The 24,217-nt window shown below is 48.7% G+C and overlaps 1 protein-coding gene across 2 annotated transcripts in view; it reads right to left on the reverse strand.

Annotated features, from left to right (window-relative positions):
* Nucleotides 1–20,999, reverse strand: part of Gfod1 (Gfo/Idh/MocA-like oxidoreductase domain containing 1) — a 103,469-nt gene extending 82,470 nt beyond the window's left edge. Inside the window, exon 1 of one of the 2 annotated variants that reach the window (XM_006972816.4) lies at nucleotides 19,984–20,999. In XM_006972816.4, the coding sequence (XP_006972878.1) occupies nucleotides 19,984–20,236 (253 nt within the window). In that variant the 5' untranslated portion in view covers nucleotides 20,237–20,999. The other variant, XM_042278399.2, reaches the window with a different exon arrangement.
* Nucleotides 21,000–24,217: the final 3,218 nt, after the last annotated feature.

Raw genomic sequence — 24,217 nt, forward strand, 5'->3', positions numbered from 1 at the left:
CTGCTGTTCTCTTCCCCCCGCCCTTTCCCACTTTGTGCTGTGGGATATCTTTCTGTATACTGTGAATATGTGTTGCTCCCATTGGTTAATATATAAAGCTGCTTTGGCCTATGGCAAGGCAGGATGGAGTCAGGTGGGAAATCCAACCAGAGATACAGGGAAAGAAGGACAGAGTCAGGGACAGACACCATCCCGCCACCCAACGAGCAACATGCCAGTAGACCAGTCACGCCACGGTTATGTGGCAAAATATAGATTAATAGAAACTGGTTAAGTTGTAAGAGCTAGTCATAAAGTTAGAAATAAACCTGAGCAGTAGGCCAAACAGTCTGTAATTAATATTAAGCCTCTGAGTGATTATTTACAAGCAGCCATGGGACTGGACAGAACAAAAAAGCCTCCATTTACAAATGGCGTCCCTCTGAAGCACTCATGAACCCAGACAAGACCATGCCCTGGGGCTTGTTGTCCCGAAGCCATTGGCTGAAGGGATTGAATTCCCACAACAACTTCGACTCTGTTTCCCTGGAGAACCCAGGATTCCTTGACTTCTTTGTTCATCATTCAACGCTCTCTCAAATGTCTCCTCCTCTTGGTGACCACCCCTGATTTCCTCTATCAGAAAGAAGTAAGTGTTCTTTCTCCTGGGGTCACTCTGGCATTTTATTGCTTGTATCACTTCTGTGAATGCATACCTGCATGCTAGTGAGTGCATACACTTGTATGTGTACATGTATGATGTGCATACCTGCACGCTTGTGGGCATGCATGCCTATATGTGTGCATGTGTGAGGCTGTGGTTGATCTTCTATGTCAGTTTTAAACCCTAGTCTTGAAAGCGTGGTCCACGAATCAGCAGCATCCATCTCCATGATGCAGGCTAGAGATGCAGATTCTCAGGCCACCTCAGACCTACAAAGCTAGACTCTACAGAGGGAGCTTTTTTATGTCATACTTTGTAAACTTTGTCAACTATGACACGCACCACTTGCAAGTGAGTGGTTCTTGGCTCTGAGAAAATAAAAAAATAAATAAAAAAATTCATACCCTCAGCCCTATCATGAAAGGCTGAAATGGCTGGGGGCAGAGTTGGGATCAGCATGTCTGAAACCTCCCCAGATATTCCTACTAGGCAGCCAGCTTGAGAACCACCATAAAAGAACCCCTAGTTTTATAACAGGAATGGGGGCCAGAGAGGTCAGAGGACCTCTGTGAGGTCACATAGGATCAGAAGAAAATTTAATCCTACCATGGTTACCTGACTTCCTAAAATGCTTTAAAAGAATGAAAGACCCAGTTAAAATGAAAACTAGAACCCCAAGTCCAAGACCAGCCTAAGAAACTCAGTAAGAAGCTCTCTCAAAATAAAAGGGTGGGAAGGGGTGTCTTAGGCTACAGCTCGATGATAGGGTTAGGATGCCTGCCTAACATGTAAATGGCCCTGAGTTCAAATCCCAGTAACACACACACACACACACACACACACACACACACACACACACACACCACATGCACACACAAACACAAAACCTCCAGGGTTACCTAACACCCAAATGGGATAGGATATGTTCAACATGCCAAGTATCTCATAGGTCAAGAAGAACCATCAGGACTCACTAACAGAAAAAGAATGACTCCATTGAGGTTGGACTGTAGGAAGCTGGGTCATATATAAGATCCATCAAACATTGAAACAACGTGTAAAATGAGTCCTGGGAAAGACGCGTGCCACCCCTGGTGTAGGGTGACCCAAATGTGACCTGCGTGGCAGCAGATGAGCTTCCATTGGCTCCTTGGCTCTCTGCTGAGCCTCATGACTCACTGTTACATAACTTTTTGGAAGCTACGAGGCAATGCTGTGCCTTCTGTGGGTGGCCATATGGCCTGGGTTTTCATCTCAGTTAGAAGAAAAAAAAAGAGAAAGAAGCCTGACTTTTTTCCCTTCAAGTTAGCTGAGTGGTTCCTCTGGAGGGGCCGGAATCAGGAGCACAGGCTTCTCATCCCCAGAGGTGAGTGACAGCATGTCCTCTGGCTTTTAGAACAGCGAGGGCATTCCTGAGAGCCAGCCGCAGACGATGATGCCGTGGCGGCCCCAACTTGTCTTTATCAGCTGTCTGCCCTGGACTTGGCCACAACCAATAACCCTTGATCTGTTCAGGACTTGTCAAGAGCACATTGTTCCTCAGTCCAGCGGATCCCATGCGTAATAAGGATCTAACAGAAGATACCTGCACATCCCCACCACCCCCTGGGCTGGTAAATTTGTGCCCAGAAATTCTAAAGAACCCCCACTGAACTGCTGGCTTGACAGTTGATGGGAACAGCTACCCACAAAGATGTGTTCTCAGCCGTGCGCTTGAAGAAATTCTAAAAAAAAAAAAAACACCATTTTGGGTACAACACACATGGGTTGGTGCACGTGTGTGTATACATGCATGCATATACACACACATGTGCATGGACAAGCACGCACGCATGCAGATGCGCGAGTGTGCACACACACACACACACACACACACACACACACACACACACACACAGAGTACTAGCAAGCAGTCTTTCCACTAAAGCCTCACCAACTCTGTGACTTTGCCCTTGGAGTTCATCTCCTCCCTCACAGAGACAGGGAAGGTCGCTTCCTGGTACGGAGCAGAACTGTTGAGTTTATATAAAGGATTAAAAAAGAAGAAGAAGTCAAACTAATCAACTACATGACAGCAATAGCAATGAAAATGTCCCTAAAAATAGCTACGCCACCAACTAATGTGGTCCACTGGTGCAAGTTATTCGAATTGATATTCAAAGCGAGAACTAGAGAGATGGTTTTAGAATCTACTAGCACCTGCCTGTTACGGGAGGGGGGGGAGCTTAGCCGCACCAAGGCCACCTGCCCAAGGTCTACAGCCAATCAGTTGTGAGATTGAGACCACCACCATCCTTCCAGTCTCCCACACCAACGCTCTGCCAGCCCTCAGCTTGCTACACAGGACCGTCTCGGCATGAGGTTCTCACTACATGGTTTTTTGCTTTATTGTTGTTTTTGTTTTTTAATTATATGATGGTCTCATGTTTATAGAATGACTTTTAGTCCTTTTCACCACCTTCTCCTACTGGAATTCTTCTTCTCAATTTCCTACTCTCGTGTCTTCTTTTTGAGTGTGGCCCACAGAGTTTATTTAGTAAGAGTATTTACCCAAGTGTAGGTAGGAGGTGATTTAGTAGATCCAGGGCGGTTCGGCTGTGGCTTCATCTTTGAGGAAAACGGAAAACGGCACCCCTCCCCTCCCGACCACTGCCAACAGTGGCCCGAGGAGAAATGGGGCCTCATGAGCCCATCCCCCATCACTGATGAAAACGTGATGGCCCAGTCCTGGCAATTAATCACCTGCTGTTTTTGGGTCTCGTGTTGCCCAGGTTGACACTGAATTTGCTGTGTAGCTGAGGATGGCCTTGATCCCCTGATGCTGAGACTATTGGGGTACATCATGCCCCCCTCTCATGCCTATATCCTTTGAAGGTAGAAGCTAACACAACCTTCAGTTTTCACACAAGTTCAAGTTCAAGCAGCAAAGGACAGGATGAAAACGGAGCAGCTCCCTCCAGCTGTGTGTGGGTTTGAGCCACACAAAGTGAGGTTATAAATAGTCACCCATCAGCCAGGAGGGCTTAGGCCTCCCCCAAAGTGAGGGTCAGGTACACATCACTCACCTAAACACCAGAGGCCCACAGTCACTGTTTCATCCCCTTGTGCTTCCACGGGTCTGTCTATTCCTTTAGCCAAGGCTGGATCACTTTCCTGTGCCAAGGCCGTGTGTGTTTGGGGTCCCCAGCTGTCCCAAACCCAAAGGGTACAGAATCAGCCAGACAGTCTCAGCACTTGGGAGGTAGAAGTAGGTGGATATCTGTGGATTTGAGGCCAGCCACAGAGTGAGTTCCAGGACAGCCAAAGCTACATAGAGAAACCCGGTCTTGAGAAACAAAAAGCAAAACATAAAAGGGGATCACAGAATCAAAGACCAAGTGGGGGAGTCACTCATTCGTCACCCTCACCCCTGGTTTCTGTGCTTTGCTGTGTGGCACTGGGAATACTGAGTCCCATCCCCTAGCCTGTCTCTCCCTGGAAAAAAATGTATTTGTCTCATTATGTCTGTCCTAGTTAGGTGTCTACTGTTGTGATAAACGCCGTGACCAAAAGTAAGTTGGGGAGAAAAAGGTTTATTTGGCTTGTACTTCTGGATCACAGTCCATCACTGAGAGGGGCCAAGGAAGGAATTCAAGCAAGGCAGGAACCTGGAGGCAGGAACTGAAGCAGAGGCCCTGGAGGAATGTTGCGTACTGGGTTGTTTCCCATGGCTTGCTCAATCTGCTTTCTCAGGACCACCTGCCCAGGAATGGCATTGTCCACCGGAAGTGGGCCTTTCCACAGCGACCATCAATCAAGAAGGAGTCCGACAAGCAATCTGATGAGAGCATTCTCTCATTTGAGGTTCTCTCTTCCCAGAAGTTGACAAAAAACTAGGACAATGGCCATGTTTTTATAAATTCGAAATCTAGGGAAATAATCCATAATCTTACTACTTTACAAAACCATCATCAGGATCGGGCTTATCACCTACCAGCCTCCCATTATTTGGTTAAGGGTGTGCAAGCATGTGGGGGTGGGGGAATTAAAACAAGGTCCAAGGTCCATTGTCAGGTCCAAGGGAAGCTCCATTTCCCCAAATTCCGAAAGGCAGCAGAGACAAAGGGCTGTGGTGCCTCTTAGCATATCGAGGTGCATGCTGGCCTCCAGGCCCCTCCATAACACAAGCCCCTGTTACGTTTCACAGTCCATGCTAGCATCCCAGCCCTTCTCACCTCCTCCCTTACTCTAAACTCCCCCAGCTCAGGCGCTTACCCCACCCTCCAGCTACTCATTCTCCTTATAACCCTGCTATTTCTCAATATCCCTCTCTGCTCTCCCTCGCTTTCCCTCTCTCCATGCTTCTTGCTCTTTCCCTGCTCTGCTCCTGCTACTGCCCTGGCCAGGTCCAGGCTGCTCGCCATGTTCAGCCCACTACTTCCTCTCTCTGCTCTGGTCTCTGCCTCTGGCTCTTCTCTCTTTCACCTCTACAATAAAAAACCTTCCCCTTGAGCCGGGCGGTGGTGGCACACGTCTTTAATCCCAGCACTTGGGAGGCAGAGCCAGGTGAATCTCTGTGAGCTTGAGGCCAGCCTGGGCTACAGAGCGAGTTCCAGGACAGGCGCAAAGCTACACAGAGAAACCCTGTCTCGAAAAATAAAACAAACAAACAAGACAAAAAAAAAAAAAAAAAAACAACTTCCCCTTAACAATACCATGGTGCAGGCAAGTCAGTTTATACAATCAATATATACAAATATCTGTATCCTTTTTCTTTCCCCATGATTATAAAGTTTTGCATTTTTGCTACCATCTTTCCAACATAGAATTCCAATGGCTACATGTGCACAAGCAGTGTATTTCTCATGTTTAAATAAGTGTCCCCACCATGGAACACTAGGTTTCCAGAGATTTACTAATTATAAACAAGACTTCGCTGAAGTGAAGCACTGAGTGGGGAGATGTCTTTTGTTATTTCCTTAGAAGAGCTTCCTAGAAGTCAGCTCCTCATTTTCCTCCTTGTTAGAGAAACACACGTGCCAACTGACAAACTAGTCCCAGAGCGTATAAGACTCCTCTCAGGAGACCTGGGTTTGGTCCTGATGTGGCTGTTAGTGATTAGGTCTAAGAACACTGACGAGCCACCCCACTCCTCGGAGACTTGATTTCCTGAGGCATTAGTTAGGAGACAGGTATGACAGCACCCCTCCCCCAGCCCCCAGGACCTGCCTGAGGTATCTGGGTGCCAGCCGGGTTCTCTTTCCACTATACCACAGGGGTTCCTGTCTGAGGCACCCGATCTCGCATCCAGTCTCCCTTCTTCTTTGCTTTTCATATCAGCTGTCTGGGAAAATGACTCAGTCAAAGCCCACTGTAGGACTATGCTAAGGTAAGCACGGGCCTGCAAATCAAGTCAATGGCGTACAAAACCTAGTGGTGGTGCCCTCACTGCTTCTTCCTTCATCCAGGTCAGCTCTGCCTTTCCACGAGCTTCCATATGTCTGCAAGAGATGGCCACAGGGCACTGTGGCAACAACAAACACACCCAGGCCTTCAAACCTTGGGAACTTCCCAGAATTCAACATGCAAGGAGGGAAGTTGTCTGTATCTCTTCTCGTGGTTATGTGCCCCCTAGCCCTGTGCCCTGCTGTGGTCCTCAGGGACAGTAAAGCAGCCCTGGTCAGAGCCCTGATAAACCCAACTTTCCCCCAGAACACCTCAGTGCAAAGGGAGGTAAACATCAAGCGCCTCCTTTTGTACTTTACACAAACGTTGGCCATTTAATCTGGCTTCTTTAAATGGGGGGGGGTGGGGCTGGGTTCAGTTCCCAACACCCACATCCTCAGCTCACAACTGCCTATAACTCTAGCTTCAGGAGATCCAGTGCCCTCTTCTGGCCTCTCTGGACACCCGCACATACCCATATAAATACACGCACGCACGCACGCACAATCTAAAAGAAAAAAATCAAGAAATCTAAAATCTGACAAGCACCCAAGCCAGAAACCAAGAAAGTCAATGTAGGTTCCCTCAGGACCTGAAGGAGCTAGTATAATCCCACCAGAAGCCGAAAGGCTGGAAAGAGCCAGTGAGGACTCAGATACACATGACTCTGGAATCCCCCATGCCCTGAGCTGTGGATGCAGGCAGCTGCATTCAGTTAGGAAGGAGCGGCTAAATCTCACTTCAACAGACAAACATAGCATTGTGGTACCCATGGGCCTTAGGGGGAAAGCCAGGCTCTCTGTACTCTGGACGTGAATAGCCCTGCATATTAAATCAGACAAGCGCATCCCCTAGGGCTCCAAACTTGTCTCCCAGGACTCTCTGAGAGCAACATCATCATGGGGTGTAAACAATCGTCCCTCTCTGTGGAACTGGAGGAAACAGAAGCGTTTGCAAACAAACCGTGCAGCATCTCCCTTCTCTATTTTTATGGCTACTGCTCTTTTCTCCTCTAATGCCCTAGCTCTACGGAGAAAGAGGTACAGAGCAGAGGAGTACCACCCAGTTATTCATATTCATGTAGGAGATGAGCAGAGTTCCCTCCAAATAACCAGCAATCCAAACGAGGGTGCTGTATACTCTGCAGGCATTCAACTCTGTCACGTGTGTGCTCACACTCTCCAATGCACACTTCTCTCCTCCACCCCCCATTTGCCCCTGACCTCACATGCATGCTCTCTCCTCTCTGTTCTTTCCTACCCGCTCCAAGCCCTGACTTGCATCCAAGCTGGGATGCAACAGCCTATGCTCCCTAAGGAACGTTCACACCAATGGATAGCATTGCCACAGCATTAACGGGACTCAAAGAGGGAAAAAAAAAAAGCCATAATAATCAGGAGAATAGTAAGGACCCTTCAGCTGAGGCTGTGTGCTCTAGGTTGTTAAGCCTCTCCCCTCAGATGAAGGGAAGGGGGGATGAAGTGAGAAGACTGAAGATGGAAGCCATGCTTTCCTGGAGTCTCCCAGGATGCAGGCAGGAGGTAGGAATGAAGTGACTGTGAAGTCCAATTTCCATCAGCCCAGGTCCCAAGACCTGGCTGCCAAATATGCTCACAGGTCCTTCCAGGATCAAGAGGCCCGGCGCTAGCTGGGCAGCGGTGGCACATACCTTTATTCCCAGCACTCGGGAGGCAGAGACAGGCAGCTCTCTGGTCTATAGAGGGAGTTCCAGGACAGCCAGGGCTACACAGAGAAATCCTACCACAGCAAACAAAAACAACAACAACAGAGGCCTGGCGATGAGCTGCGGAGATAGCTAAGCCAGGCACTTGCTGTACAAGCATGACAACCCAAGTTCGATCCTCAGAACCCACTTAAACAGCCACATACCATGGGCTGTAATCCCATCACTGGGGAGGTGGAGACAGGCAGATCTCTGGGGCCCGCTGCCCACCAGCCTAGCCTGCTGAGAGCACCAGGTCAAGTGAGAGACCCTGCCTCAAAAACACAAAGTGGACGACAGTGTGAAAGTTGTGCGCTGACTTCCTCATGCACCCTGGGCGTGGGGTGGAGCTGGTTCCTGCCCTTCCGCATGCGAAGTCCCTTTGTGTCTCTGCTTCTCTCTCTGCAGTGACTAGAAAACCCAATCCTTGCAGGGTTGCTAAGGATTCCCAACATGGAGCAGCCCTCCTTGGGTGCCATCACTACCTAAAGTCCTGTGGTGCTCAGGGAGAATGGGAGAATCTATTTTTGTGCTCATTCCCAATATCTCAGGGTGAATTTAGGAAACTCTCCACAACACATTTCCTCCTGATTAATAATAGAGCCCTTGCTAATAAACTGAGAGGGCTACGCCTAGACCTTGTGAAACCTCTACTAATTAGTTCTGAGACACCAACACCCCAGTGTGTACACTCCCTTTCACCCTACTCCTTGAAGAAAGTGAAACACTCATGAATGGATTAATCTCGCGTGAAGGCAGAACCCCAATTGTCTCTTAAAAGTCCCACATGGTCCCACTTCTTACACTCTTATTATGGAGATTAAATTTCAACGTGAGTTCCCAAGAAGTTGCTAACCCACAGGGAAGCTTGGCACAGCAGCACAGGCCAGACCGAGCCCCTCCACAGCCCCGCTCTTCCCCATTCTCCACCCCTACCTGCCCCACACGGAGCATTTACAGCATTGAAATGTTTCAGGATGAATTCATTTTTGCAGGGCTTTCACACTCAGAAAGTCAGCTATTTGGGCTCCTCTCAACCCGGTTCCTTCCAACACTCCTGCAAGCTGTCTCCCTTGCTGACCTCAGAGATCTGCCCCTTGCTACCATCACTAATGGGAACCTGAGGAGAGAGAATAATGTAAGTAGCACAGACAGTAGCTATATAATAATTATTGTTATTTTATTATATATATTATATATATATATTATATATACACACTTTTTTTTAATTTTGGACATTCTTTAAAATTTCATAATTAGCATATGACATGAATACTTAAGAGACACAGAGTGGTGATTTGACACAGGTCTGTCTACCTATGTGCTGATCCAATCAGGGTAACCCGCATTTCCATTGCTTTAACTCTCATTGATTCTGTATGTGGGGAACCTTCAAACTCTTCACTTCTGATTATTTTGACAAAGCCAGACATTCTCAATCCACTGGGCCATTGGAACCGTGCAGACAGAGAGCTCAGCAGAGCTGGACAGTTAGTTCCTCGGGATGACACTACTCATAGGACTTTTTCTTTCTTAAATGTGTGTATTTCTTTTCATTATTTATTCATTCGGTTTTTTAAATGTGTATGAGTGATTGTCTATATGTATGTATGTGTACCAAGTGTATACAGTGCCTGCAAGGCCAGAAGGCATCAGATACTCTGGAAGAGGAGGTACAGGTGAATGCAAGCTACCATGTAGGTGCCAGGAACTAGGTCTTCCGAAAGAGCATCTTAACTGTGGAGCCATCTATACAGCCCCTCATGTACATATTTATTCGTTTATTTAGAGACAGGGTCTCAGCATGTATACCAGCAGTTTTCAACCTGTGGACTGTGATCCCTGGAGGGGGTAGGCACAAATGACCTTTTCACAGGGGTCATCTAAAACTATCAAAATTCACAGATATTTATATTACAATTCATAACAGTAACAAAATTACAGATATGAAGTAGCAACGAAATAAATTTGTGGTTGGGGGGTCACCACAACATGAGGAACTGTATTAAAGGGTCACAGCATTAGGAAGGCTGAGAATCGCTGGTGCAGGCCAAGCTGGCTTTGACCCTCTTGCCTCAGCCTCCCAAATAGTAGAATTACACAAAAGGAAACACTGCTGGGCCCAACTCATACCTTTCTTTAAATTATTTAAGTCCTGCCCTCTCTTCTTAGTCGAGTGGAAACCAAAACTCACCCCAAGCCCTAACAAGTGTACCAGGTGCACACTTAGTACACACACACACACACACACACACACACACACACACACACACACACATAGGCACACCGTCATACACATAAAATAAAAATAAGTAAACCATTTGAGAGAGAGAGAGATGATCTATTCAATGTGGCCACATGAGGAAGAGGAACAAAATGAGACATCCAGTGACAGCCACCCACCCCTGCAAGCCCATCTTCCAGGTTCTGATGTGAGGTTTAGATGTAAATATAAAGTAAGAGGCATGCATAACTAAGCCGTCCTGGCCAGGTGTGGTCATGCCCACTAACAAGCCATTGTCTGGCTCCAGGGGTTTCTCTTGTAAGGTGGTCGGACAGGTTTTCACAACCGTGTGAACTCTCTTCCTGGAAGCCAAGTTCCCACTCTGGCTGGCACTAGACATCAGCCTTTTCCTTCTTCCAACATGAATTCCTGGAGAAATTCTGATTCTTTGAGGGCCATTGATTGAGTATGCAGAGAGCTGAAGGCATGAGTGTCTTCATTTAGATTATCCCCCCAGGACAGTTATACTAGAGTACTTGCTTTGTATGCTTAAAGGCCTGGGTTTCATCCTCAGCACAGAATATATGTATGTGTCTATGTGTGCATACACAAAAACACATAAGACCTTATATTTAATGATAAGTGGTCTCATTGGATCTCACATACATTATTTCTTTTCACTGTTTTGCTGTTGTCAATTAGAAAAACAATGCAACAGTGAATTTCAAAAAGTAAATAAAGACACAGGTTGAGAACCACTGCTCTATCCAAACACGATAGGTAACCATAGAAATGACAGCCAGGAGACAGCACCAGACAGAAGCAGAGAGAACTGGGAAGTGGGGAGAGACTGCACTTTCCAGGTGGCTGAACCTGCAATGTGTGGAGCAGGAAGCTGCAGACAGCTTTTGTCTACCACGTTGGAAACAGTGGCGGGTGTTGAAACGCACAGAGAAACAAAATTAACTCCAGGAATGTACAGTCCAGGTACCCAAGATCAGCTCTTGGGTTCCATGAGATGCCCTACATCCCAGTCACAAGTGATGGACTCGATAACTTCTATGCCTACTGCTGATCACACACCTGTGAAGTTACCATAGTGCTCCCTCAGTATCTTCAGCACGGGTTTACTGTCCTGGAGAAAACCAAAATCTCCGGGTGCTCAAATGCCTTTAGTAAAAAGAAACATCGTTTGCACAGAACCTCCACATATTACCTGTGCACTTTGAATCCCATCGCGATGTAAGCACTGGTAAGCTGCATTGGCATACACTGTCCTCGGGGATAAGGACAAGAAAAGGTTTGTGTATGTTCCGTACAGATGTAGTTTCTTTTTAGGGATAACTCCCACCTGTAATGTATTGATCTGAGCATGCAGAATCCATAGACCTTGAAGGATGACCATACTGAGTTTGTAGCAAATACAAAATGAAAAGCCTGGCTTAGATACCTTCCCTTTGTGGGAAGGAGGGAGGGAGGGAGGGAGGGAGGGAGGGAGGGAGGGAGGGAGGGAGGGAGGGAGGGAGGGAGGGAGGGAGGGAGGAAAGGAATGTTATTTCCTGAATTTGGCAGAAAATATGAAAAACATTTCAAAATCACCATTTGGGGCTTGGTAAAATACTTGCCTGGCATGCACAAAGACCTGTGTTCTATCCCATGTGATGCATAAAATCAGGCATGGCAATACAGGTCTGTAATCCTAATACAGGAGGTAGAGACAAGAGATCAGAAGTTCAAAGTCATACGCAGCTACATGACGAGTTCAAGTCCAACCTGGGACACACAAGAGGGGGTCTCAAAAAGAAATGTTTTTAATTGAAAATAAGAACCATTCAATCTAAGCATGGGTGGTGACTAGCACCTGGAATCCCAGTAGGCTGAAGCAGGAGATATTGCATCAAGTTCAAGGCCAGCATGGACTATAAGGTGAGACACTGTCTCAACTCCTACCCATTGCCACGAAAAAGCATCGTGTTTGTGTGTGTGTGTGTGTGTGTGTGTGTGTGTGTGTGTGTGTGTGTGTGTGTATGCCAGCTAGAGAGTTGATCACATAAGAGACAAAAAGAAATGAATGTTTACTGAGCCAATACATATAACTGAATGGGGACAACAGGCCAGGTCTTGACATAATCCTTCTCACTTTAAATGTCCCACGTGGTAGTATCATTGGCTCCATTTCACTGATGAGATTAACTGAGGCTCAAGAACAATGGGTACTGGGTGGTGAGAAGGCCCAGGAGGTAAAATTACTTACTGAATTGGGTCCTTAGAATTCCAGGTGGGAAGTAGAGACACCCCAACAGTTCTCCTCTGACCGCCACATGATGGATGTGACACACACATACCCACGCACACAATAGTCATTTCCAAAGGGCTGGTGAGATGGCTCAGTGAATAAACGTGCATACTGCATAAACCTAGAGACCCGAGTTCAATCCCCAGAACCCACTTAACAAGTAGAAAGGGGGAACAACTCCAAGTTGCCCTCAGATCTGCACATACACACTATAATAACAATTTTTTTTGAATTTTCAGAAATAACTTTTAAAGTGAATACCTCCCCCAAAGTCACACAGTAGTGGCCCACCAACAGCTCCCATAACTAGCTACTTCAACCATACACAACATTTTATATGACAAGGCTCCTTCTAGGTCACAGCCAGCAAATGTGTCACAATATGCCTGCATATTAAGCATGCTTTTTTATTTCCTGTTGCAAGTCATTCTCCCAGCTCAGGTATCAAAATGCCCAAGTTCTTCATTTACTTTCTCCTTCCAAGATCAACTACAGAATTATCCATCTCCAAAGCCCGACACACCCAGCAAATGATCGTTCAAGTGCACCTCATATCAGTGAGATGCAATAAGCCTCCCCACACTCGGGCTTTCCTCACCATACACAGAATCATTTCTCTCATTTACATAATGCCCAAGGGCTTCCTCAATTCTACACCAAACTGGTGGACCAAAAACCATTTCCTGCTGCATGCAGGGACAGGAACCCAGAGAATACAATCACTTCTTTTCTGCAGTGTTAAGATAGGAAGAGGTCCAAAACAAACTCTGAGGAAGAACTGGAAATTCAGGGGCTGCCAGGATTTCAGAATGGCTCCCTTCAAGTCCGAGTCCACCCTTGACATTATCTGCAGCGCGTATGATCGCTGGTGTGGCAACAATGGCCTGAGACCGCCAGCTCACCTCTATCCCAGCAGCCCTCCTCATGTTAAAGTGATCACTGCTGCCAGGAAACGGTGGATGGACTGCTCCAGGTCCTTCACCAATGACACCAAATGCCAAAGGAGTTGAGAGGCAAGATTCGTGCACTGGAAGATCAGAGCTCAAGGAAAGCCTCCAGCTTTACTCACTGCCCCAGGGAAGCCTTCCATTCCCCTGGGTCTTCACAGCCACCTCCAACCATGAGGACAGAGAGCATGACAGCAAGTGTCATCACATTCCACACGAGGCAGCCGGTATTTTTGGCACAGTCCTGCACAATAATTACTCACGGAGGGAGGTCCCCCTCTGTTTCCCAAGGTGGAGTGCTTCTGGTCCAGTGTTGCAACCATGAGCTAGGTGGAGAGTGTTCATCTCGGTTACCACCCAGGAATCTGTATTTTGAAGGGCTCCCCAGATAATACCAATGAACGGTAAAGTTAGAAGAGGGTACAGAATACCACACAGGGCACCAAAAATGCCGTGTTGATAGATGTATCCTATTCCTAATCTGTGATTCCTGAGGTCACATGGTCACACATGGAAAAGGCGCTCCGCATTCATTGGCCATTCATTGCAGCCTGTCTGCTAGATGACTGGGTATCCGGCCCTGTCCAGCGGGTAAAGAGTTACTCAGAGAGAAAGACAGACAAAAGCTCGGCCCTCAGAGAGCTGCCCTCCAGCAGAGGGACAAAGAGCAGTTAAGATGACACCCATGAGGCTCGCCAGCTGTGAGAGTGTCGCCAAGAACAGAAAGGAGACACCAGAGATAGAGATGGACCCAGAGGCGGAAGATGGAAGAGGAGGCCAGAAACGTCACTCCCTCAAAACATAGATCTGTAGACAAAGAGCCATTCAAAGGCAGGGGAGAGAGTAGTCCAGCCATTCAAGGGCAAGATAGACAGTAGTCCAGCCATTCAAAGGCAAGATAGACAGTAGTCCAGCCATTCAAAGGCAAGATAGACAGTAGTCCAGCCATTCAAAGGCAAGATAGACAGTAGTCCAGCCATTCAAGGGCAAGATAGACAGTAGTCCAGCCATTCAAGGGCAAGATAGACAGTAGTCCAGCCATTCAAGGGCAAGATAGACAGTAGTCCAGCCATTCAAAGGCAAGATAGACAGTAGTCCAGCCATTCAAAGGCAAGATAGACAGTAGTCCAGCCATTCAAAGGCAGGGGAGAGAGCCATCTGGACAACCATCCAGAGCCAGTGCAAAGACCCTGGGAGTCAGATAAGTGGCTGGGGAATTCCAAGAACATAATAGAGGCCTAAGTACTGGTGGGTGGTGCATCCAAGATTGAGCCCGATTGCTCAAGGAGTAAGAGGCAAAGTGGAGGCTGGACAACAGGAATCTAAGTCCCTCCTAAGCGTGAGTGTTAGTACAACTTCCAGGAGAACCACTGAAGTGCCTGCCATTGGCAGGTATTATTTATTTATGTGCAGACTCCTACACATTCACCTTTCCCATGGTACAGAGAATAGACTGGTTCTCTCAGGCAGCCAGACAGCTTACTGCCTCACCTCAGGAGAGAGGGCTGCAGCAAGAGGACACTGTTCCGGCAGGTTCTGACTGACCCATGGCTAGCTAGGAAGTGGTACTGGCCTGAGTGGTGCGTGGGAGGCCAGCTTCCACCTTTTGCAGGGTTCCTATGAGGAGAAGAGAGGACTAAAGAATTTGTAGATAGAAAGATAGCAGAGATGAGACAGGCAGAAACACAGGATAGCTTCGGGAGGACCTGGATCAAAATCCACTGGCCCCTTCTGTCTCTTCAAAGGGGCTTTTTATAACAATACCAAGGGGCGGGGCAAAAGACCTCCCCCTTGCTAGATCAAAGCATACCACCACACAGCCCATGTGCAGACCCTTCCATACACCTAGTAACCACGCACGTGGTCAAATCATCCCCTTATGCAGCCTGGCTGGGTAAAGCAGCCTCAGATTTTTTTTTCTCACTAGGAAACCTCTGTGGGTCTCCACAGTGGTGCTAGCCTGTCTGGACTAAACAGTGTGAACCAAACTCTATTAGCAACCTCCAGGCACCTATAGTCCAGGGCCTTGCTGGGGAGCAGCTCAGAAGGAAACTGACAAAATGCTGTATCTATGTCAAATGAAATGAGACTACCTCCCCCCTGACCAGCTCTCAGTTTGTGCATTTATGCTACAAATACACTAATGTGTACAAGACGGCAGCGCCTCAAGATGACTCATTCCGTGCCTGTGTAAGATGAGAAACAACCTAAATGTTGAATAACAGAGAACAGGTCAAAGACACTTTAATTTCACCCATACGATGAAATCCTATACAGCCCCAAACATGACAAAAGATATATTCACATTCTAAATATGTGTGTGTGTGTGTGTGTGCATGGAGTGTGTATATTTGTGTACAACATAAATATATTACATATGCATACAGATGCATTCAGTTTTCCTTATCTGCAGGTAATTGGTTCCTGAATATCCCCATGGGTACGCAAAGGCTCATGGAGGCTCAAACCCTTACTTAAAAGGGCTTAGCATTTGTGTAACCTACACATCCTCCCCGCTTTCCACCATCTCTAGCTCGCCTCAGGTGGCTAACAGGATAGAAATACAGTATGCAGTGGTCTTACCGTACTGTTGAGGAAGTGATGACAAGAAAAACATTTGCATTTGTTCAACACAGGGACAATTTCTTTTGGTTTTTGAGTATTTTTTAATTCATGGTTGGTTGAATTCACAAATGCAGAACCCACAAACATGGAGGGCCGGCTGAATATGATACGTTAAAATTTTACATAATATGACATGTTTTTAATATACATACAGGCTAACACTATCAGGATAGAAAGTGGCTTTTCAGTAGTATGAATGACTTTACCAATCACCCAAAATGGGACATGAAAGTTCTTACATGCATATTTACTACTATAGCCAGAAAAATCTTCAATAGAAGACACTGAAAAAAGTGGTAAGGTTGATTGCCTCAGAATGGGGTGCCCTTACTCTGCATTGTGTACATTTACAGTGTTTTAAATTTGTAGCATGTAGATATATAACCTATTCAAACTAACTAAATATAATTTGAATTTTAAACAAACACATTCAAATTGCTTCTAGAAAGTACAAAGGTTCACGGCACTGAGAGCCTAGAAGGGTACACAGGGGAAGGAGTGGGGCTGAGAAGCAGAAGAACAAGATTCAGGAGATGCCAACAGATGATCAGTTTTGAAGGCTGCACAATTCTTAATCCAGCTCCAGGAACAACAGTGCTCCTGACAAGCTTGAGCATGTGAACCAAGAGTCTCTCCAAGAACTCCCTACTGGTACCTTAACTGGCTCATGGAGTTCGTGTGTGTGTGTGTGTGTGTGTGTGTGTGTGTGTGTGTGTGTGTGTGTGTGTAAGAGAGAGAGAGAGAGAGAGAGAGACAGAGACAGACAGAGAGAGAGAGGGAGAGAGAGAGAGAGGGGTGTTTATCTAAGTTATTCTATTACCAATAACGACTCAAGGGTCAGATGTTAGGGTGAAAACTTGATGGATCAAAAAAGCAGCAGAGGAGGAACCAGCTGATCTTCTCTCCATCCTTCCTGTGCCTCTCTATCATATCCTGGGTCCTCCAAAATCTCTATTGTCAATTCTTGTCAACTAGATGCTGGCTCTGCCCCCCCCATCCAAGTTTAACTTTATTAACACAGTCTTGGAGTGTCACAGTGCAATCAAATATCCCAAAACATGTGTGTGTGTGTGTGTGTGTGTGTGTGTGTGTGTGTGTGCGCGCGCGCGCGCGCGTGCGTGCGCGCACGCGCACACACATGCTACAGTGCATATATGATAGTCAGAGTCAGAGGACAATCTCATGAAATCAGCTCTCTCACTCCATCTCCTTGTGAGTTCCAAGGATCAAACTCAGGTCTCCAGGCTTGTATAGCAAGCATCTCTACCCAATGAGCCATGGCGATAGCCCAAGCTCACAGGATTCTTGAGCCCCTTGCAGGACCTGAGGTTGGCCAGGCTCATCAGAAGCCAGTTAGTTCTGCTTGTTGTGCCACCAAGCTCAGGCTTTTCCTAAAGCAGAGACAGTGGGGCAGTGCCAATGGTTCTGCCCTGTATCTTGAAGCACCATGACGGATGAACCAGCAGGGGTGAGCCGGGACCACCTGAAAACTTCAGAAACTAGATGAGGACCTAGGTGTCTGTAATGGGAAGCAACTAGGCACAAAGGGTAACAAAGCCAGATTCAGGAGATGGTATCGGCACTATGTGGAGAACCAGTTCCAACGGTGGCGTAGAAAGCAACACAGGACCTCCCCTCCCCGCAATCTCTCACAAAAGGAACTGTGCCAACGGAGCAGGCTTCAGAAAGAACCAGAGGCTGGCTGCTGGGTGCAGCTCTCTAGCTGTAAGGCCAAGGGTAGCTCAAACTCAGTTCTGTGAATCTGGGTAGCCTCGTTTTAAAGTCAGTCAAATGTCTGCCTTAGAGACTTGTTTTCATTGCAGTAAAAGGCTTTCTATACCACAAACTACCACACGGGCTGGCCCACAAGAGGTTCTCAGTTACAGGCAGCCCTAAAAGGCGAGCAAATTGTGTGTGGCAGAAATATCTCTACAGCAGATATGCCACTGAGGCGTGTAACTGGCCTGAAAAGAATGAAGATATTCTAAAGGAACAGCCCTCACTTTGACTATCAGACTATTAAAACAATGGACCCTGAGAAACTGGAATCTCCCCAGGACTCTCATGCTGGGAGGAGAGAAAGCATAAAGCCTGGGTCAGCCAGAAGGGAAGTTTTCTCAGGGAAAGAGATTTGCACCTTGTCAGCCCACCTGGCAGGAGGGTGGAGCCAGAACAGTGATGGGTAGACAGCAGCTGGACAGGACTGCTCAGCCATACGTAATTCTGGCCCTTTATCTAAACCTCCACCTCACTTCAAGACCTTGAAAATGGACGTGGAGGGGTCCCTAGGTCTCTCTTGTCCCTCTCCCCAGTGTTGGAAGAGATCTCCTTTTCTGCTAGCAATGTGGGTATTTTAATTGACTTATGGAGGACAGGTGGTTGAACCTGGCTTGCTGGGGCACAGGGTGTGGCCCGAAGTCTGGTAACAGTAGGGCTTTGAAGGAAGTTTCTGGACTCACGGGAGGATGTCTGTGATTCCACTGATCTCACTTGTCCGGTGCCCTCTCTTTATCAGGCCATGACATGGACTGCGCCACCAGTCTATACCCTTGCTGGCCGTGGAATAAGGAGGACAATTCACCAGGACTCACCGAAAGGTGGCTCATTTCAACTACAAGTAAACGTTAATATGTGCAAAGCCCCCAACGGCCAAGGCCAGACTGATAACTGCTTGGGGTTTTCCACTTCCTGTGTTGTGTGTGTACAACCTCCTAACCATGACTGTGAAGCCAGTCAAGAGTGGCCTCGAAGGTACAAGCATTGGAACCTCGTAGGCCTTCCAGGGAAGCCATCAACATGTGTGCGTCAACACTTCTAAATTCAGTGCCCCTACACTTTCCATAATCATAGACTACCTCAAACCACTGGCACACGAACTTAAGAAGGGAAAGAAGAAAGCTTGCATCCCGCCATGGAAGCGCGAAGTCCTGGCTGTCCCTGTCACACAGTAAACTCGGTTAATAGCGCCTCTGATGCTTCATTCTGAAGAGGTAATTCACTTCGGTCTTGTCAATATAGAACAAAAACTTATATGGATTCCTTTCTCCGGTGCTGAGAGTTGAAACCTAATGCCTTTGTGCATGCCAGACAGGTGTTCTGCCATAGCACATCCCCAGCTCAGGAGCTTTTTCTTTCTTCACCAATTAAGACTCTGACCTCCAAAGGTGAGCAACTAACGTCTGAGAATGGCAGAGTGGGGTTGTTTGGGGTATGGAAAAGAGCTGCTGATAGACAGACTTGCTCAAGACATTCCTCTGAGAACAGCCTGAGCCCCAGCCTACTTGTAAACACAGCGTCTGGGAATATTCCGGAGGCAAAATACGGAGGTGCCATCGCACGTTTCCAAAGGAAATTGCAGCGTCTGGCCTTTTCCCACACAAAGCATCCTTGCCTCTGAAACCACAATGCCCATCTCCTAAGAATATAAGATATATTACTTACTCCCAATTCGAGTAGAAGACTGCTCCTGGGAGACTGTGCCCAAAGGTTAAATTACAGTCTCTACTAACCTCTGACACATCTGAGAATGTTCTAATAGACCCGCCCACTCTCACTTCCACCGTCCTTCCTTGCTTGCTTCTAAAGCAGAAAGAGGTCATTCCAGCCAGCTGTCACGTCTCTAATCTCACAATGAACTCACTTACAGTGGAAACAAACGACCCGAATAGGGTGCCACAGATGCTGACAACAGGTACACTGGGGAAAACCCCTGCCACGTGTGCGGCCCTTTATTCAGAGGTTCCTGGCCGCGCGCTCGCCTCTCCTTGACGCGCACGCACCAACACACCAGAGCACTAACACATACAGCTGGGGACCGAGTTTCCTCTCCCGGAACAGCAACCCATCTTCAGATCTCTGCATCTGATCCACCTGGTTCCTATACCTGGAACCCAAGCCTCAGCACTCCGCACGTGGGGATGCGCTTCCAGGTGGTGCCAGGAGCGAAGCGTGGAGGTGGGGAAGGCTGCGGACTGGGAATGGGAAAGCTGGAAGTAACATGCATAGGTTTGGAATCCCTGGGGTGCACGCTTCTGCAATTGGAGAGGGCGCGAAGCGAAGACCCAGGCTAAGGAGGAGAGGGCTGGGGGAGGGGTCGCTCACCCAGCGTTTTGACAGCGATCTGCCTGGTGAGCGGCGGCGGCAGGTTGATGCACACCAAGTCTACATCCTGGTGCAGCAGCACCTCGTCGATGCGGCTAGTGTAGAAAGGAACACTCATCTCCTTGGCCAGCTCCTCGGCTTCTTCCTGCGTGCGGCCCCACAGCGCCTTCACCGCGAAGCCCTCATCTTTCAGCAGCGGGATGATGACTCGGGCCGTGAGGCTGGTACCGAACACGCCCACCCCGGGAAGCATGGCTGCTCAGGTCCGCCCGGCTCTGCTTCTGCCGGGATCTCCAGTCGAACACCCGCGCGCACGCCTCTCCTGCCGGTCCCGCAGTCCCCGACTCCTGCAGCCGATCTCGCTGTGCAGCGCCAGGCGCCGAGCCCCGGGCCAGGCGCCCGCGTGCGGCGGCGTGACAGCGCACCGAACCACAGACCCTGTAGGCTCCGGGAGCCTCAGCGCCGTGACCGCTGCAGTGCCCGCCACCCGAGTAGCGTGTCCTTCCCGGAGACAGCGGCGGGGACTCCGCCAAGACGCACGAGGCCCCGAAGTCCCGTGGAGCCCGGGCTCAGGCAGCGGTCCCGCTGTAGCGCCGGCCGGCTCCGTGCGCCCCGCCGAGGCCGCCCCATGGCTGGCTCATCCCCGCAGAATCTCACTCCCGGCTCGCGCTCCCGCTTCGCCACCCTCTCTGGGCTGCGGATCTCCTTTTTCCGCGGTCCTTGGTGCCGAATGAAATAACCCGGAGGCCGACTAAGAATGCGGCTCGCGGTGTGCCAGGCGCCGATCGCGAGCTGCAGCACCGCAGCAGCGGCCACCACCCGGCGCCAGGCTCCTCATTCTGCTGCCATATTCACTCGCTCGCAGCGCGCCTTGGGCGGCCTCGGCCCCGCTCGGGCTCGGGCTCCGGGATCCCGCGGGTACTAGGGCGGAGTTGGCGACTTTGACTGTCAGCGGCCGGGGTTCCTGCACCGCCCTTGCGGTAGCGCCGCGCGCCATTGGCCGGCGAGCGTCGCCCCCGCCCCTGTCTCCGCCGCCCGAGGCTCTCGATGCGCGCAGCGCCTGGCCCCTGGAACCCGGCTTGACTCCTCCCCGGCCCCGCCTGGCTAGCTCGCTGCCCCCGGGTGGCTTCCCTTTCTCTGCGCTCTCCGCCTCCGCCGCCGCCGCCTCCTCCTTGTTGCGCTCCAAGCTCCGCCCAAGCAAGCAAATAAATATATCAAAGCGGGGCGCGCCCTTAGTGGACTAGGACCAGATCCCTTGGAAAAGATTGACGCACGTAGGGACCCCGAAGCACCCTCAGCGTGGATCACTGCTCCTCTCCCGAGTATTTTTTCTATGCGGGCACTGTTCTGGGGAAGCTTTCTAGGCACTTAACCCTGGGATTGTTGGAAACCCATTTCATTGATGAAGAAAATAAGCCTCGGGAAGGTTGAGGGACTTGCTCAAGGTTACACACATAAACAACAGTCCTGGGATCGGAATGCAGACACCAGCGTCTCAGCCCTGAATCCCTGGAGTTCTGACTCCTAAGTGTGCCCAGTCCAACCCCCGCCCCCTCCAAGCCAACTCCATGGCTGCACAAGCTCAGCTGGTCAACTACTCCATGCTTGTGCCCCATGTGGCACGGGTGACCTCACTCAGAGCGGGGTCTTTGCAGTGACTGTGGATTCTGGTTTTTCCAGAGGCGTGTGTACTTCTGGTTGGCTTCCACTCCTGCCTCCTGCCCTCTGCTTCGGTTCCGGCCACTGAGCTTCCCAGTGGTTACTGCATCTGGGGCCTGAAGGGTGCTGGGGACCCTCAGACCAAGCTGCATGGAAAGCCCTAACGGTGGTGGTGACCAAGTGAGCCTCTGATTTCCCACCATATCCTCACCACTTACCACACGGCCTAACTAATAGGTAGTAGGCGCTCAAATAAATGAATGGATATTCACCACCTGTCACTTCGTTCCCAATTAGTGCTGGGAGGAAGGAGTCAGTGCTAAAGGGGAAGAGGACCTGCCCTCCAGCTCCGTGTTTCTGGAAAGATCAGGTTACTACTGTCATATTAACCCCTGGCCTTCAGCTCTCAGCTGAAGAGGCACGTGGTCTACTTCGACATAAGCGTGGAAAACATGACGCACTGGAGCGTTTAAAGCAACTTGTAACAAACGGCAGTGAGGCAGGGCTGGTGGAGAGAGTTATACACCAAAAAAAAAAAAAAAAAAAAAAAAAAAAAAAAGCTTGTGTGTGGCAATGAGAGGAGGCAAAGTTGACCTCAGGACATTAGTAAAAAGGACAAAGTGCTCCCGGTCTGGCAACAGCCTGAGCAGAGTCGAGACAAAGAGCAGACAAGACCTGCTGAGGGCTGGCTGAGAAGTGTTATAAATGGGTGTGCCACCTCCTCTCTCAGAGCAAGAACGGTGGCAGGAACACCTACTGGACCGGTGTTGGCATCAGAGGGGTGTCAAGCTCACTCAGTGCCTGGTGTGTGCATCTTGGCCTGAAAGCCAGAGCTGGGAACTGACTCTTGGCTCTGTCGTTTACTAGCGTGGGTCCAGGGACAAAGACCTTCTCTATGTCCATCTTTCTCTGTGTCCGTCTGCAAAGGGAGGACAGCAGTTAACACTATGGAGGACCATGTAATTTGACATTCGTAAAGTCCTAAGAAGGATACTCTCCAGAAAGGCTCTATGTAATATATACGTCCTCTATTTTGATATTTATTTCTATTTATTACATATGTCCTATTTAAAAGTAAGTATTAGCCTGTGTGTATAACCTGTGTGGATTCTGTTATGATTTTGTTGTTGTTGGGGGGGGGGATTGTTGGTTGGTTGGTTTTGTTTTCTTGAAGGTTGTTATATGTACGTGTGGGGGTATATACCACTTCAGCACATGTACCCCCGGAGGTCAGAAGAGGGCATTGGAGCCTCTGGAGCTGGAGGTGACAGATGGTTGTGAGTCATCCTAGATGAGTATCAGGGACAGAACTCAAGTCCTCTGGAAGGACAGCGAGCACTTTCTGGTTTTTGTTTGTTTGTTTGTTTGTTTGTTCTGTTTTTCAAGACAGGGTTTCTCTGTGTAGCTTTGCGCCTTTCCTGGAACTCACTCTGTAGCCCAGGCTGGCCTCGAACTCAGAGATCCGCCTGGCTCTGCCTCCCGAGTGCTGGGATTAAAGACGTGCGCCACCACCGCCCGGCTAACAGCGAGCACTTTCATTTTCATTTGCTGAGCCATCTTTCCCACCCCTGGCTTGGTTTTTTTTTGTTTGTTTGTTTGTTTTGGGGTTTTTTGCTTTGTTTTGTTTTTTGAGATGGGGTCTCATGTAGTCCAGGCTGGCATCCAACTCACTCTCTGGGGGAGGATGACCTTGATTGAACTTCTCATCCTCCTGCCTCTGTTTCCCAAACCCGTACCACAGGTGTGTGCCCATATACCTTCTCAGTCCCCTGTGACATCAGTCCCCGTTATCCACAAAGGAGATAAGAGAGACTTTTGTTGATGTCTTTCAAAGAAGGCTAGGGCTGGCACCATGGCTCGGTGGCTAAGGGTGAATGCCACTAAGTCTGATGACTTAACATCAATCCCTGGACCTCCTCCCATTGTAGAAGGAGAGAACTGACCTCCATATGTGTGCTATGCCATGTGTGTGCGCACATATACACACAACAATTAATAAAATTTATTAATGAAAAAAAGAAATGTAGCCAGGCGTGGTGGTAGCACATACCTTTAATTCAAGCACTCAGGAGACAGACAAGGTGGATCTCTGAGTTTCAGGCTAGCCTGGTCTACCATGTGAGTTCCAGGACAGCCAGGGCTACACAAAGAAACCCTGTCTCGAAAAACCAAAATAATAATAATGATAACAATTAATAATAAATGAATAAAATTTGAAAGTGTTGTATAGAACTATCTCCTGAGCCTTACTTGCCTCCAAGAGTTTGGCTGGGCTTGCTAGAAAAAGATCAGCATGGCTGGGCTTGTTGACAGCTGATGTTTCCTCACAGAAAGAGTGGGTTCGGGTGGGAGGGGTACATAGGGCCCTCAGCTAAGTAGTCAGCCATCTCTGTTGGATATACTTCTACCCTAACTGAAAGCCTGGGGGTCTTTTGGGAAGGACTAGAGATCATGTAGGTGGGAACTAAATAGAAGAGAGACCTCTGTCTATACAGCCGTCAGGGAATCATCATCCATGCTGGCACAGGCTGTCCAATATGGCCACTTTAAGGTCGCCCACGCTTCTTCTGGGAAC

Source organism: Peromyscus maniculatus, chromosome 5 (genome assembly GCF_049852395.1).
Source record: "Peromyscus maniculatus bairdii isolate BWxNUB_F1_BW_parent chromosome 5, HU_Pman_BW_mat_3.1, whole genome shotgun sequence".
NCBI classification, from domain to species: Eukaryota; Metazoa; Chordata; class Mammalia; order Rodentia; family Cricetidae; genus Peromyscus; species Peromyscus maniculatus.